The following is a 13,529-nucleotide window of genomic DNA, read 5'->3' on the forward strand; positions in this document are numbered from 1 at the left end:
GCACAAAGCACAGCAGAGAGAAGTGTTACATATAATTCTGAAACTGGATGCCATACTAATCGATATTCTTTAGCATACGAGCCTAAAAATATAACATAAGTTTCGTAACAAATTAGAGTGTTTTGAGGCAAAAATGAAAATGCATCATCTCTCATGCATTCGTGCGAAATGTCACTCTTTTTTCCTTTTCTCTCGCTCTTTCTTTCTTCCTTCTTTTTTGCCTATTAATCAGTGCCTTTTATTTTCCAAACAATACTACTTCATGCAAAATATGCCCTGTGTCATCTACACCTAATAAGCACGGGTGGTCTTTTTTTTTTTTTTTTTTTTTTTGCCATTGGTGTTTTCCTTTTTGGAACTTTCTTTTATTCTTTCTGGTCAAAAACCCGCAAACTCAAAGGCGCCCTAAGGAACATAATTCATGGCCTCCTTTGGATTACATGCCTGGGAGCTAATGCCTAGAAATAGCGAATTACCGTCACAGCAAGGTTTCAATAGAAAATAGACAATAGCCTCACCTATTCCCTTCCCACAGCTAGCACTCGGTATAAGGACAATGTTTCCTCCTCCCTACCGCCCCCCCCCCCCTCTCTCTCTCTCTCTCCCTCTCCCTCTCTCTCTCTCTCTCTCTCTCTCTCTCTGCCTGTCTGCCTCTCTGCCTGTCTGCCTGTCTGCCTGTCTGTCTGACACACACACACACACACACACACACACACACACACGCACACACACACACACACATCGATCCACATCTTTTAATCTCCCAAACATGAGTACTTCAGGGTTTGGAACTCTCTTGCTTTTTGTCTGCCTGTTCCAAACTTAATGAATAAATGTCTAATAAATACCCTGTCAACCTGCCATTCCAAACGTTCTTCTTGAACTCATTTAAATCACCTAAATTGCAACAACGCCCTAAGCATGCGCGAACGGATGTGCGCTTCCAAGACGAATTAGTCTCATTTGAGTGTAAGCGGACATAATAATTACTTAATTCCCTCTCACGCTAATAGGGTGCTGGTTAGTCGAAGAGATGTTTAGTAAAAACCAATGCCCATAAGAATGATTAATTTCCATAGTTTCTCCAAGTTGTAGAAACATGAATGTGACGGATCCTCATAGAATAGGTATTGGACTAAATGCTCTCTTGCTGTGTCTGTCTGCTTCTCTGTCTCTGTCTCTCTCTGTCTCTCTCTCTGTCTCTCTCTCTCTCTGTCTCTCTCTCTCTCTCTCTCTCTCTCTCTCTGTCTCTCTCTCTCTGTATCTCTCTCTTTCTCTCTCTGTCTCTCTCTGTCTCTCTCTGTCTCTGTCTCTCTCTTTCTCTCTGTCTCTCTCTCTCTCTCTCTTTTTCTCTTTTTTCTCTTTTTCTGTCTCTGCCTCTGTCTCTGCCTCTGTCTCTGTCTCTCTCTCTCTCTCTCTCTCTCTCTCTCTCTCTCTCTCTCTCTCTCTCTCTCTCTCTCTCTCTCTCTTTCTCTCTCGTCTTTTGAAAGAGAAAAGGCCTTTCTATTACGAATCATTTGCCAACGCAGGCTGTGTCACTTTATTCCCGAAACACCCATGGCCAACTAAGTAACGCAGTCGCGAGAAGGCACTACAGTTTTATGTTTGATTGTCTTAAATTATGAATGCAAGTAGTTGTAGTCCAAAATGAACAATTAGCACTAAAAGCTCAGCTATACTATACTATACTATACTATGCTATACTATACGAACGGGGTTATCTCTTTTTCGATCCTCCTTATTCTACTGTTTGTTTATCCGCCTGTCTCTCTGTCAGTTGGTCGATATGTCCGTCTGTATGCATGCCTGTCTGTCTCCTCTTCTGCCTGTCTGCTCGTCAACCCGTCTAACCGTCCGTCCATTGGCCGTCCGTCTATCTGGCTGTCAGATTGTTCTCCCATGCCTGTCTATTGCAGTCTATACTGCATTTCACACACAAACTTGTGTTCACCATTTCTTACGAAGACAGAGAGGGTGTAGTATCGAACACATCGCGGTTGAACTGGTCCGGATCTCAGAATCCCTTACGCATGATTTATCTCCACTGTTCCCAGTCTTCTCGCCTGACTACACGCCTGTCTATAATGCCAGTCCTGCTGGAACTGATGCGAGATGGAGAAGACGAGCGCAGAACTAAGTTACTAAACAGTATTCTGACGAACATGAGGATGCTAAGGGGCTCCGCTCACATGTGTAACTTCAGCAGGACCGACGACGCACTGCAGATTATCCCAGCCCGCTACACGTTGCATGAAAGGAAACAGGCCAAGTACTCGTCATAATCCCTATCGCGGCATAAATAATAGGCAGTGCGTCGTCTGTGCCGCTGAAACTGCGCAGGTATAGTCTGCCCATAACACAACGACGCGCACCAGTCTTCAGTTTGTCTTCATGTCGGCATATTTTTACCTGTTGACATGTTTGACTGCAAACTTGCTTGCTTATCTGCTTTTCTGCTTGTCTCTGCGTGTTTACCTTTTTGACTGCGAACTTGCTTATGTACCTGCTTGTGTACCTGCTTGTGTACCTGCTTGTGTACCTGCTTGTGTACCTTCTTGTGTACTTGCTTGTGTACCTGCTTGTGTACTTGCTTGTGTACCTGCTTGTGTACCTGCTTGTGTACCTGCTTGTGTACCTGCTTGTGTACCTGCTTGTGTACCTGCTTGTGTACCTGCTTGTGTACCTTCTTGTGTACTTGCTTGTGTACCTGCTTGTGTACTTGCTTGTGTACCTGCTTGTGTACCTTCTTGTGTACTTGCTTGTGTACCTGCTTGTGTACCTGCTTGTGTACCTGCTTGTGTACCTGCTTGTGTACCTGCTTGTGTACCTGCTTGTGTACCTGCTTGTGTACCTGCTTGTGTACTTGCTTGTGTACCTGCTTGTGTACTTGCTTGTGTACCTGCTTGTGTACCTTCTTGTGTACTTGCTTGTGTACCTTCTTGTGTACCTGCTTGTGTACCTGCTTGTGTACCTGCTTGTGTACCTGCTTGTGTACCTGCTTGTGTACCTTCTTGTGTACTTGCTTGTGTACCTGCTTGTGTACTTGCTTGTGTACCTGCTTGTGTACCTGCTTGTGTACCTGCTTGTGTACCTGCTTGTGTACCTGCTTGTGTACCTTCTTGTGTACTTGCTTGTGTACCTGCTTGTGTACTTGCTTGTGTACCTGCTTGTGTACCTGCTTGTGTACCTGCTTGTGTACCTGCTTGTGTACCTGCTTGTGTACCTTCTTGTGTACTTGCTTGTGTACCTGCTTGTGTACCTTCTTGTGTACCTGCTTGTGTACCTGCTTGTGTACCTGCTTGTGTACCTGCTTGTGTACCTTCTTGTGTACCTGCTTGTGTACCTTCTTGTGTACCTGCTTGTGTACCTGCTTGTGTACCTGCTTGTGTACCTGCTTGTGTACCTTCTTGTGTACCTGCTTGTGTACCTGCTTGTGTACCTGCTTGTGTACCTGCTTGTGTACCTGCTTGTGTACCTGCTTGTGTACCTGCTTGTGTACCTGCTTGTGTACCTGCTTGTGTACCTGCTTGTGTACCTGCTTGTGTACCTGCTTGTGTACCTGCTTGTGTACTTGCTTGTGTACCTGCTTGTGTACCTGCTTGTGTACCTGCTTGTGTACCTGCTTGTGTACCTGCTTGGCGGCTTGTCTGCATGTCTTTGCGTGTTTACCTGTTTGACTGCGAGCTTGCTTGCTTGCTTATCTCTCGGACGGTTTGTCTGTTCGTCATCCTGACCTTGACATTTTCATTCAGAACCTGAAGCCGCACGGGCGTCTCAAGCCACTGCTCTTTCACACTGCACACAAAAAAACGTCTGTAAACCAACCTCGTCAATAATTCCGCCATGTAATCCACAAGGGTACATACAAAACCTGCCAGAAGCCGTCCACAGTAGGTGAGCTCCAGGCGGTGTCAAGGGAATATTGCCCGTGATTAGTTTCTGGTGTGCGCGAGGCGAGTTGATTACATTTCAAAACCCAAAATCTACGCTCGCTAATTATCCTCAGCGGGGCACAACAAACCTCCTCCTCTTCTTCTTCTTCTTTTTCTTCTTCTTCTTCTTCGTTCATGGGTTTAGACTCCCACGTTCACTCATGTTTTTACCACGAGTGGATTTTTACGTGTATGGCCGTTTTTATCCCGCCATTCAGGCAGCATACGCCGATTTTCGGGGGAGGCATGCTGGGTATTTTGGTGTTTCTATAACCCACCGAACTATGACATGGATTACAGGATCTTTTCCGTGCGCACTTGGTCTTGTGCTTGCGTGTACACACGAAAGGGGTTAAGTCACTAGCAGGTCTGCACACATGTTGACCTGGGAGATCGGACAAATCTCCACTCTTAACCCACCAGGCGGCAGCGACCGGGATTCGAACTCAGGACCTCCCGATTAGGAGGCCGACGTCTTACCACCTCGCCACTGCGCCCGTCAATTTTCATTCAAATACACTGTCTCAATGAAAAAAAAATGGCACGAAGGTAAGATGCCAGCTTTTTAAAAGTTGTATCTTCAAAGAGAGTTGTTTTATTTACTGATCACAGCGTACATCAAAACATTGAGACAGCGGATGATATAGCTTAATCCGCTGTTATTCCTTTTGATGTGCTTGACATAAGGCAGATGAGCCGGCCTCATCCTTGTCGGATTAAATGTTCTGTGCATTGTCCACTAGCACATAAAACTTCTATCTCGCAACATCAAAACAGAAAAGTCGCAACTTTCTTAAGTTTTGCTTTGGTTTCAAATCCATATAATAAACTAACAAGCCTAAAAGCATGAATTTAGGTTGTACTAATTATAAACATGTGCTCAACTTTCCAATGGCAACGTAAAGTACATTAAGATTGCTTACATCTTGAGCATGTAATACAAGCAGATGTACAAAGTATATGAAGAAACGTTGCGGACTTTGAGTACACCTGGGTGGTGAATAGATGAGATGCTACACAAATGAATAGGCCTAGAACACACCCAGAAACGTCCAAAGTGGCGGATAGTATTTGTTCGTTAGATATATTCAGAATCTCAACTTTTCAGACACACCTATTGTGCCCAAAAACAATGGACCTCGGAAACCAATACTATCTAACTATTTGTGTGTAGGACATATTTTTATGTACCAGTCTTAAAATCCTGTAACAAATTAGACATAAGGCGTGATGCACGTGCGACACAATCTAAAAGCTACACAGTAGGCCAATGTGACACGAAGATAATCAAACGCACAAGTACGGTACTCAAAAAAGGTCGACACCGAGTCATGTAGCTCTCATGTGACAAGAATAACCAAATTTAAAATAATAAAAAATAAAGTAAATTAAAAAAGCGTACGTTTGAGAATCATTTTCATTATAGACAAACACGTCGTTTACCAGAACCTCGACCTTTTTAATGTACAAAGAATTACTGTACAACAGATACAAGTTGATGGTAACTGTATAACTGTTAAGTATCTCTGAAGCAAATACATCGTCCATTTTGAAAGCGACAAAATTACCAGATAAATCACAAAACTAGTAAACATCGATTTGTGTCTGTTGCGTATCTCGTTTGTCCACTTTAAAGGCCAACAGGTCGAAGTTCTTGTGAATGTTTCGTTGTGTCCAAATCAAACGTTCTGTAAAATTAACCTTTCTTGGTTTTGTTATTCCTGAGTTTGGATTTTATATGACAAGACTAGTTGAACTGCCGAGAATTTATTCAAAAGCTTGCGTGTTTGTGTGATACTTAAATTGTTGAAATTTTCTGGAACCTCTTGATTTTGGTGCACAGTTACTTTTAGCAGTACGGCATGCCTCCTTGGCAAGACGACATTTTTGTCTTACCTGGCGTGTATATTTAAGTAAGCAGTGGGAATATAAGAAATAGCTTTAGCAAGTGACCTTGTTCAAGTTTTGGATTCTGTAATAAATTGAAATAAGACTGCTTCGGGGCAGTCGTTTGCACGGTGTAAAAAGAATTAGTATTACAGGAAATGATTATGCCAGGGTTTTACGTGCAAAATTGAATAATGCCACCAGACGCACGCATTCAATCACGGACGCACGCACAAACGCAAACATTCGCACGCGCAACACACACACACACACACACACACACACACACACACACACACACACACACACACACACACACACACACACACACACACACATTGTTTGACAACACCGAACAGCAGCATTTTAGCCAATGACGTAAAAGCAGTAAATCAAGCCGTTTGTCTACTATCCATTCCTAATGACATGGGTTTCCTTTCCTTTTGGACCTCATATTTCATATCAAATGACTCTTGATCATCATTACAGAGATAGTGCTGATGTTGATTTTTGAGGGCAAATGATCCTGACTGGCCATACAAGTGTCATCAACTTGTGGAAGTAAAAGGCAGTTCTTGGAATCACCTTTTTCCCACCGTAAAATAAAAGTTCGACAGTTCTGCCGAAATGACGTCATAAGGATAGGCAATTTGGAATAAGTTTAGGCCTTTGGGCGACGGCAGACGCTAAAAATTAAACTTGTTAAACATTTAAAACTTTTCAACCGTTAACCACGAAGACGTTTATGGACAGTGTGACTTTCCCGTGTTCATGGATTTGTCTGTAGTTGACCTTTTTACAATTGGTTATCAACGCTTTTATCACAACCACGGTGCACATAATCTCATCGTACGTCCAGTCAGACACATTTATGAAGGGTGATTTTTCAGCAAAACTCCTAACAAACACACACACACCTACATACAAACACACACACACACACACACACACACACGCACGCGCGCACGCACGCACTCACAACACACACACACACACACACACGCACGCACACACACGAACGCACTCACGCGCGAACGCACACTCACACACACACACACACACACACACACACACACACACACACACACACACACACACACACACACACACACAAACTCCAGACAGCAAAATTCGTTTGCACTGAAACACCATTCTCATCTCATTTTTCACCCTTTCTCTTTTTCCTTCAGAACCTATACAGTCGTTTACTGGTGTAATATCAGCTTGACAACGAAGAGTTCTGACTTTTGCACTCATAACACATTCATCTGGCTGGCTGATACGCATCAAACAAGAATCCTCCTCAAAGTACGCTTATCTGTGGAGAATCCGACGTATTCTTCGAAAATAACTTAAACAAACTTGCAGTGGATGCATTCATGGATAAGTACACACACACACACACACACACACACACACTACGGTCAACTTGTTTCCCACGACTGCTTAGATTGTGAAATCTCAGGAGCACTTTTAGTTGACGCTCTTCCACAAATGTTGATAACTTTTTTACCTAAAGAATACATTTCGACAACTGACACTTTTTTCTGGCAAAAGTGAAAAATCTTTCGAGAACAGAGTGAACAAAGTCTAAATTGGTAATGAGTCTTCAAATAGAGAAAATTTACGAAGACTGTACTCAGTAAAACATTTGTGACAACCAAGTCATAATGAGAGGAAGTCTTTTAAAATGTCAGGTTTGAATTCAGCGGTTTTACTGTCATGACTGAGTTACAAGATTTGTTAAGACAAGACAACGTGTATGGCTACGTTGATAATTGTATCGAATAGTTCTTTTATTTGTACGTTCGATTGAAGTGCAAATTATACTAGCTGTTGACCGGCATGAGAGTACACAAACTGGAAATGATGGAGAAAGGCTGGTCGTAATGTTCATGCAGTCACGACAAGAAAACTTAAACAAGTCGCGTAAGGCGAAAATACAACATTTAGTCAAGCTCAGTTGAACTCACAGAATGAAACTGAACGCCTTGCATTTGTTCCGCAAGAGCGTACACTCGTAGCATCGTCGGTCCACCGCTCGTGGCAAAGGCAGTGAAACTAACAATCCAGAAAAGCGCGGTAGTTGTTGCGCTGAGGAGGATAGCACGCTATTCTATATCTCTATTCTTTTTAACTCTCTGAACGTGTTTTTAATCCAAACATATCATATCTATATGTTTTAGGAATCAGGAACGGACAAGGAATAAGATGAAATTGTTTTTAAATCGATTTTGGTAATTTGATTTTAATCATATTAATTTTAATTTTTTTAATTTTCAGAGCTTGTTTTTAATACGAATATAACATATTTATATGTTTTTAGAATCAGTAAATTATGAAGAATACGATAAACGTAATTTTGGATCGTTTTATAAAAAAAATAATTTTAATAGATTTTTAATGACCAAAGTCATTAATTAATCTTTAAGCCTCCAAGCTGAAATGCAATACCAAAGTCCGGCCTTCGTCGAAGATTGCTCGGCCAAAATTTCAATCAATTTGATTGAAAAATGAGGGTGTGACAGTGCCGCCTCAACTTTCACAAAATGCCAGATATGACGTCATAAAAGACATTTATCGAAAAAATGAAAAATACTTCTCGGGACATCATACCCAGGAACTCTCATGAAAAATGTCATAAAGATCGGTCCAGTAGTTTACTCTGAATCGCTCTACACACACACACACACACACACACACACACACACACACACACACCACGACCCTCGTCTCGATTCCCCCCTCTATGTTAAAACACACACACACACACACACACACACACACACACACACACACACACACACACACACACACCACGACCCTCGTCTCGATTCCCCCCTCTATGTTAAAACATTTAGTCAAAACTTGACTAAATGTAAAAAGGGGTTACTGTGTCAGTTAAATCAATCAATAAGTGCTCTTTGACATGCCGGCTACTGTCTCTACATCACAAACGGCAAAAGCCTCGAGAAAACAGTTCATGTCCAACTAATTGCTTCTTTACGTTTGATGAATAGCAGCAATCTTCCTAGAGATGCGCGCAGCAAAGGCCACGTGGTTTACAACGAGACTTCGCGGCAAACAAACGAGACTTGTGAACTAACGTTTGCGTCCGCGCTTCTTGAAGGGATAAAAGATGGATGTCCGGATTTTATGAATTGATGCCATCCCAGCAGACCAGAGAGGTTCCTGTGAACAGGAAAACAAATACAGCGTTTTCGACGTAGCCCTTCCCTTATTGTCTAGCATGTCGCACTTTTGTTTTCTTCATACGTTCCAGGCACGGACGTGTGTCTTTTATCTTTGCTTGATTTCGAGTATCAAAGAGGGCAGAAGCCTTTTTTGTAGTTGAGGGTTTGAGATTTCCCATAAAACTCAGCTTGATTTCAAATAAAATCATGTTACGGGCGTAGAATTTAAAACCTCCTCCCCTCTCTCTCTCTGTCTCTGTCTCTGTGTCTCTGTGTCTCTGTGTCTCTGTCTCTCTGTCTCTGTCTCTGTGTCTCTGTGTCTGTGTCTGTGTCTGTGTCTCTGTCTCTCTCTCTCTCTCTCTCTCTCTCTCTCTCTCTCTCTCTCTCTCTCTCTCTCCCTCTCTCTCTTTCACACAAATCAAACTCTCATTAACCAAAACCCGTCGACAGATATCCCACATCTGTTTGCGGTCACGTATATCAATCGCCTAACTGTGGACACCATGTTTATCTGCAGAAAATGCTAATGTATTGCTGTTTAATGGCCAGATACGCATGCCACAAAGCACTGACACTTCAGAAGTCTCTCTTTTTTCAATTCAACCAATAAACTGATGATTTTCCAATGTTCATTGTACATGATTTATTGTGAGTTGTGCATCTATTGCATGGTATTGTCCATAAGTAGATTATGTGTTGCTGTAAGTTTATTGTAACGTTATTTTGTTGGAATGTATATGTATTTGATGTTTAAATACATGTAGTATGGTTTTATTCATAGTTAACATGTAAAGCGCGGAGAGCATAGTTTACGAACAGTTTTAAGCGCACTGCCATTAGCCAATCAATTGTTTCACATCAGTAATGTGACACCAGTACTTACTGACAATTATTATTATTGTTATTATCATTATCATTATTCAAGTTATTGAGACATCCCAGTGCACTAAGGGATTTATAGAGCAAATCGAGAAAATTCATTATTGAACGAAGCGCATAGCGCTGAGTTCAATAATTATTTTCGAGATTTGCTCTATAAATCCCTTAGTGCACTGGGATTGTTTCAATAACGATATTGTCAGTACCGCCAGAGAAAAAAGAAGATTCAAAACGCACATTTTGCTACGCGCATTTGGATAGGCGTAACTGTGTGGTCAGGTTTGTGTCAGATCTACTTTTGTGTGGGCTGTCTCAAGTGTGTCGTGCTTTCGTCACACGCAAACTCTTGTTTTAATTTCTGTTGGTAAATTCCAGAGTAGCGTTAAGCTAAAAAGTGATGATCTTTCATACAGACCTCATTTAAACTCGGAGAAAGGACTGTGCTCTTAGTTATTTGCGATTCGAAACCTTCATCGAGCTTCGACAGATTGACTGTGCAGAGTGTTGCCCCTTGAATTGACTCCAAGGCCACGGTTAGCACATTTTCAAAGTAAATGTGGTATGTTTCTCGTGTTGTATCTTCACTCATCGGGGAGTCTGGTACTATATATGAACGGTAAGAATGCTCTGAACTCTACACGTATTATATCCCCATCGTTTGTTTGTTCACATTTGCCCAACATGCTAATTTGCTGCGGAGTTTATGTCGTCTGCTAGGCGGCTAGGGCAATCGAACCACTGAACTGCAGTCTCATTTCAAAAACAAAAATTGCTCGTCTGCACGCATGAGGCAGGCTGGTAACTGATAAGTTGTATACATGGTAAGAACGTTCTTAACCCTACACGTTTTCGATTCCGATTGTTGTTGCCTTGAAATAATAATTCGGAAACCATTCATTTACTGAACTGATGCAGTCGTATTTCAGTGTAGTCTACTATAACAGAGTCGACTTTCAAATGCTGGTCTAGCTGGTACGTTATCGGAATAACACTTGTGTTTTCTGTTTGCCGCTGGGAATTTTATACTAACTCATCATTTGGTAATTGTAATATACGCGTTGTTGGTCATCCACAGATTCACATACGTATATCAAAGACAAGACCGTTCGGTTTCATGTCTGCCGTTTATTCCATATCAGGATACAACTGCCGCCTTGCCGCACTACATCAATCTCTGACGTCATCCAAGCGTCTTTATAGGCTAAACTATCAAATCGTCTTATTAGACTAATCTAGTACAAAGTCATGGATACGACATCAATGTGGTTAATAAGCTACATGCCACTAACACAGCATATGGGAAGAATCTTTGCAAGTCAAAACGAGAAGAGACCATTGTGGAAGAGACACAGCCGCTTCTATTTTTAGATCAGTGGGATTCACTGTGGCACAGGCGCCTGCGATCTGTCAGAAAAAAAACACTTCTGCTTTGAGCCGCAGGAAATTTATGGTTATTTTTTGGTGAAGTGGAGAATATAAGCTACATGTCATTAATTAATTCTGAGGATGAGAGTACAGTCTCGCTTTGGCAAAGGGCGTAAGAATAAGCTCTGTGGAAAAGTTAGCGCACTCTTGAGATTTAAGCGCATCGCCATTAGCCAATCAACTGGTTCACATCAGTCATGTGACACCAGTACTTACTGACAATTATTATTATTATTATTATTATTATTATTATTATTATTATTATTATTATTATTATTATTATTATTTAAGTTATTGAGACATCCCAGTGCACTAAGGGATTTATAGAGCAAATCGAGAAAATTCATTATTTTTTTTTTTTTTTTTTTTTTTTTTTTTTTTATCTTCATAATCGCATATGATATATTCATTGCGAGTTGTCAGGAAAGACATAGACATGCAAATGCATAGACAGCTTTATAATCAAATGAGACATTCAGTATCAGGATTTAGGAGAGGTATTGACAAGTTAATCATCTCAAACAAGGAGTGCATTTCCAGAATATATGAAAGACACTGACATAAACACAGAAAAAATGATCACCTCGAATGGGAAATTTACCTGCATAATTACCCACTTTAAAAAGGTTGCTTATGAAAGGGCGCATTTCTTGATGCTAAATTACTCACCATAACTTCACTTTCTCATATTTGTGACCCTCCACCACGAAATGAGTCGCATGTCACCTTTGCATGATTTTCATATTTGTTCATTTTTCTGAAGAGTTGTTTATGCTCTATCCAGTGGTGAAAACCGTTTCAGAAAAGAGCGAAAACTGTTTGAGTTATAAGCCTGTGACTAAGGTGACCCTCACACTGTTACCAGACACTCCCTGGACTTATATTAAGCCTAGCGCAGAACCGCGCGAGGTGACATGCGACTCATTTCGTGGTGGAGGGTCACATTTGAGATAATGAAGTCTACTCAGTATCAAGTCTCATATTTGAAATAATAAAAGGCACTCGAATTGATGTGACTTGACACAAGCTAATTTCAAATGTTTAAGAGGACAATAAAGTCCAATTCTCTTATATTTAAGCTAATGTTTAAGTAAATACGGCACAACTGATTCTCTACAACTTGGCACAAGCTTTTTATACCATTTGAGCTGATACATTTCACAAATTATTTGATTTTTTTTTTTTTTTTTGTTTTTGTTTTTGCCAAGCACATCATTGTGGGGCTTTTAATGAATAACATGCATCCGTCCACTCACAATATATTTTCTTTCATCCTTCAACATTTACCACTCAAAAAGTATATAGTATCAAAATTAATGAAAAACTTTTTTCTTACTTGTACCCTTAGACAATTTTCCTTGGTTGCCCCAAGATTGTGTTACTATTTGCTTAGACCATAGCTTTTTTTTGCTTTTTTTTCTGTTGAAATATGTATTTAAAATGCATATCATTATAATTATACACACACAAAAAACACAGTATGACATCCACTATGTACATCTTGGTGTAACTTTGGGTCCGTATCTAGAAATGAGAAGAGAAAGAGAAAAAAATAAAAGAAATAAGAATAGAAAAATAAAAGAGATAAAAAAGAGGAATAAAAGTCATAATTTTATATTTCTGATCTGCAATTGCTTTTCGAATAAAACAAAGAGAGGCATTGAAGCCTTTGTTTTTTTATAAATACTTATGCACATTTTAGCAACCAAAATTATACGGTTCAATTCTTTCAACAGAGTTGCTTGCATTTTTCGATTTTTAACACCAAACATAATTTCGTGCACTGTTAACTCTATTTGTTTATCCAGATGTACCCAAATATAAAATTCTATCTGTTTCCAAAACTCAATCACCACTGGGCAAAAGAGAAAAAAGTGTTCTATATAATCAACGCTATTACTACAATATGAACAGACATTGTCCTCCACAACTTTCATTTTACATAACATAATGTTTGTGGGATAAATATTGTGAAGTAATTTCCATTGTAATACACGCAACCTTGTTTCTTTAACCGATTCAAAACTAGTCAGCCAATCTTTCTTATCAATTTCATAATTAAATTTCCTCCTCCTGGAGGAGATTTGCTCTATAAATCCCTTAGTGCATTGGGATTGTTTCAATAACGATATTGTCAGTACCGCCAGAGAAAAAAGAAGATTCAAAACGCACATTTTGCAACGCGCATTTGGATAGGCGTAACTGTGTGGTC

At 40.5% G+C, this 13,529-nt stretch overlaps 2 protein-coding genes across 2 annotated transcripts in view; both read left to right on the forward strand.

Moving 5' to 3' along the window:
- The window catches only part of LOC138958618 (protocadherin-11 X-linked-like), a 100,309-nt gene that overhangs the window by 69,039 nt on the left and 17,741 nt on the right, over positions 1 to 13,529 (forward strand). The window lies entirely within an intron of this gene.
- LOC138952516 (uncharacterized) lies at positions 2,498 to 3,733 on the forward strand. The gene has a single exon (XM_070324205.1). The coding sequence runs from the start codon at positions 2,498 to 2,500 to the stop codon at positions 3,731 to 3,733; it is 1,236 nt and encodes a 411-aa protein (XP_070180306.1).

Source organism: Littorina saxatilis, linkage group LG2, assembly GCF_037325665.1.
Source record: "Littorina saxatilis isolate snail1 linkage group LG2, US_GU_Lsax_2.0, whole genome shotgun sequence".
Taxonomy (NCBI): Eukaryota; Metazoa; Mollusca; class Gastropoda; order Littorinimorpha; family Littorinidae; genus Littorina; species Littorina saxatilis.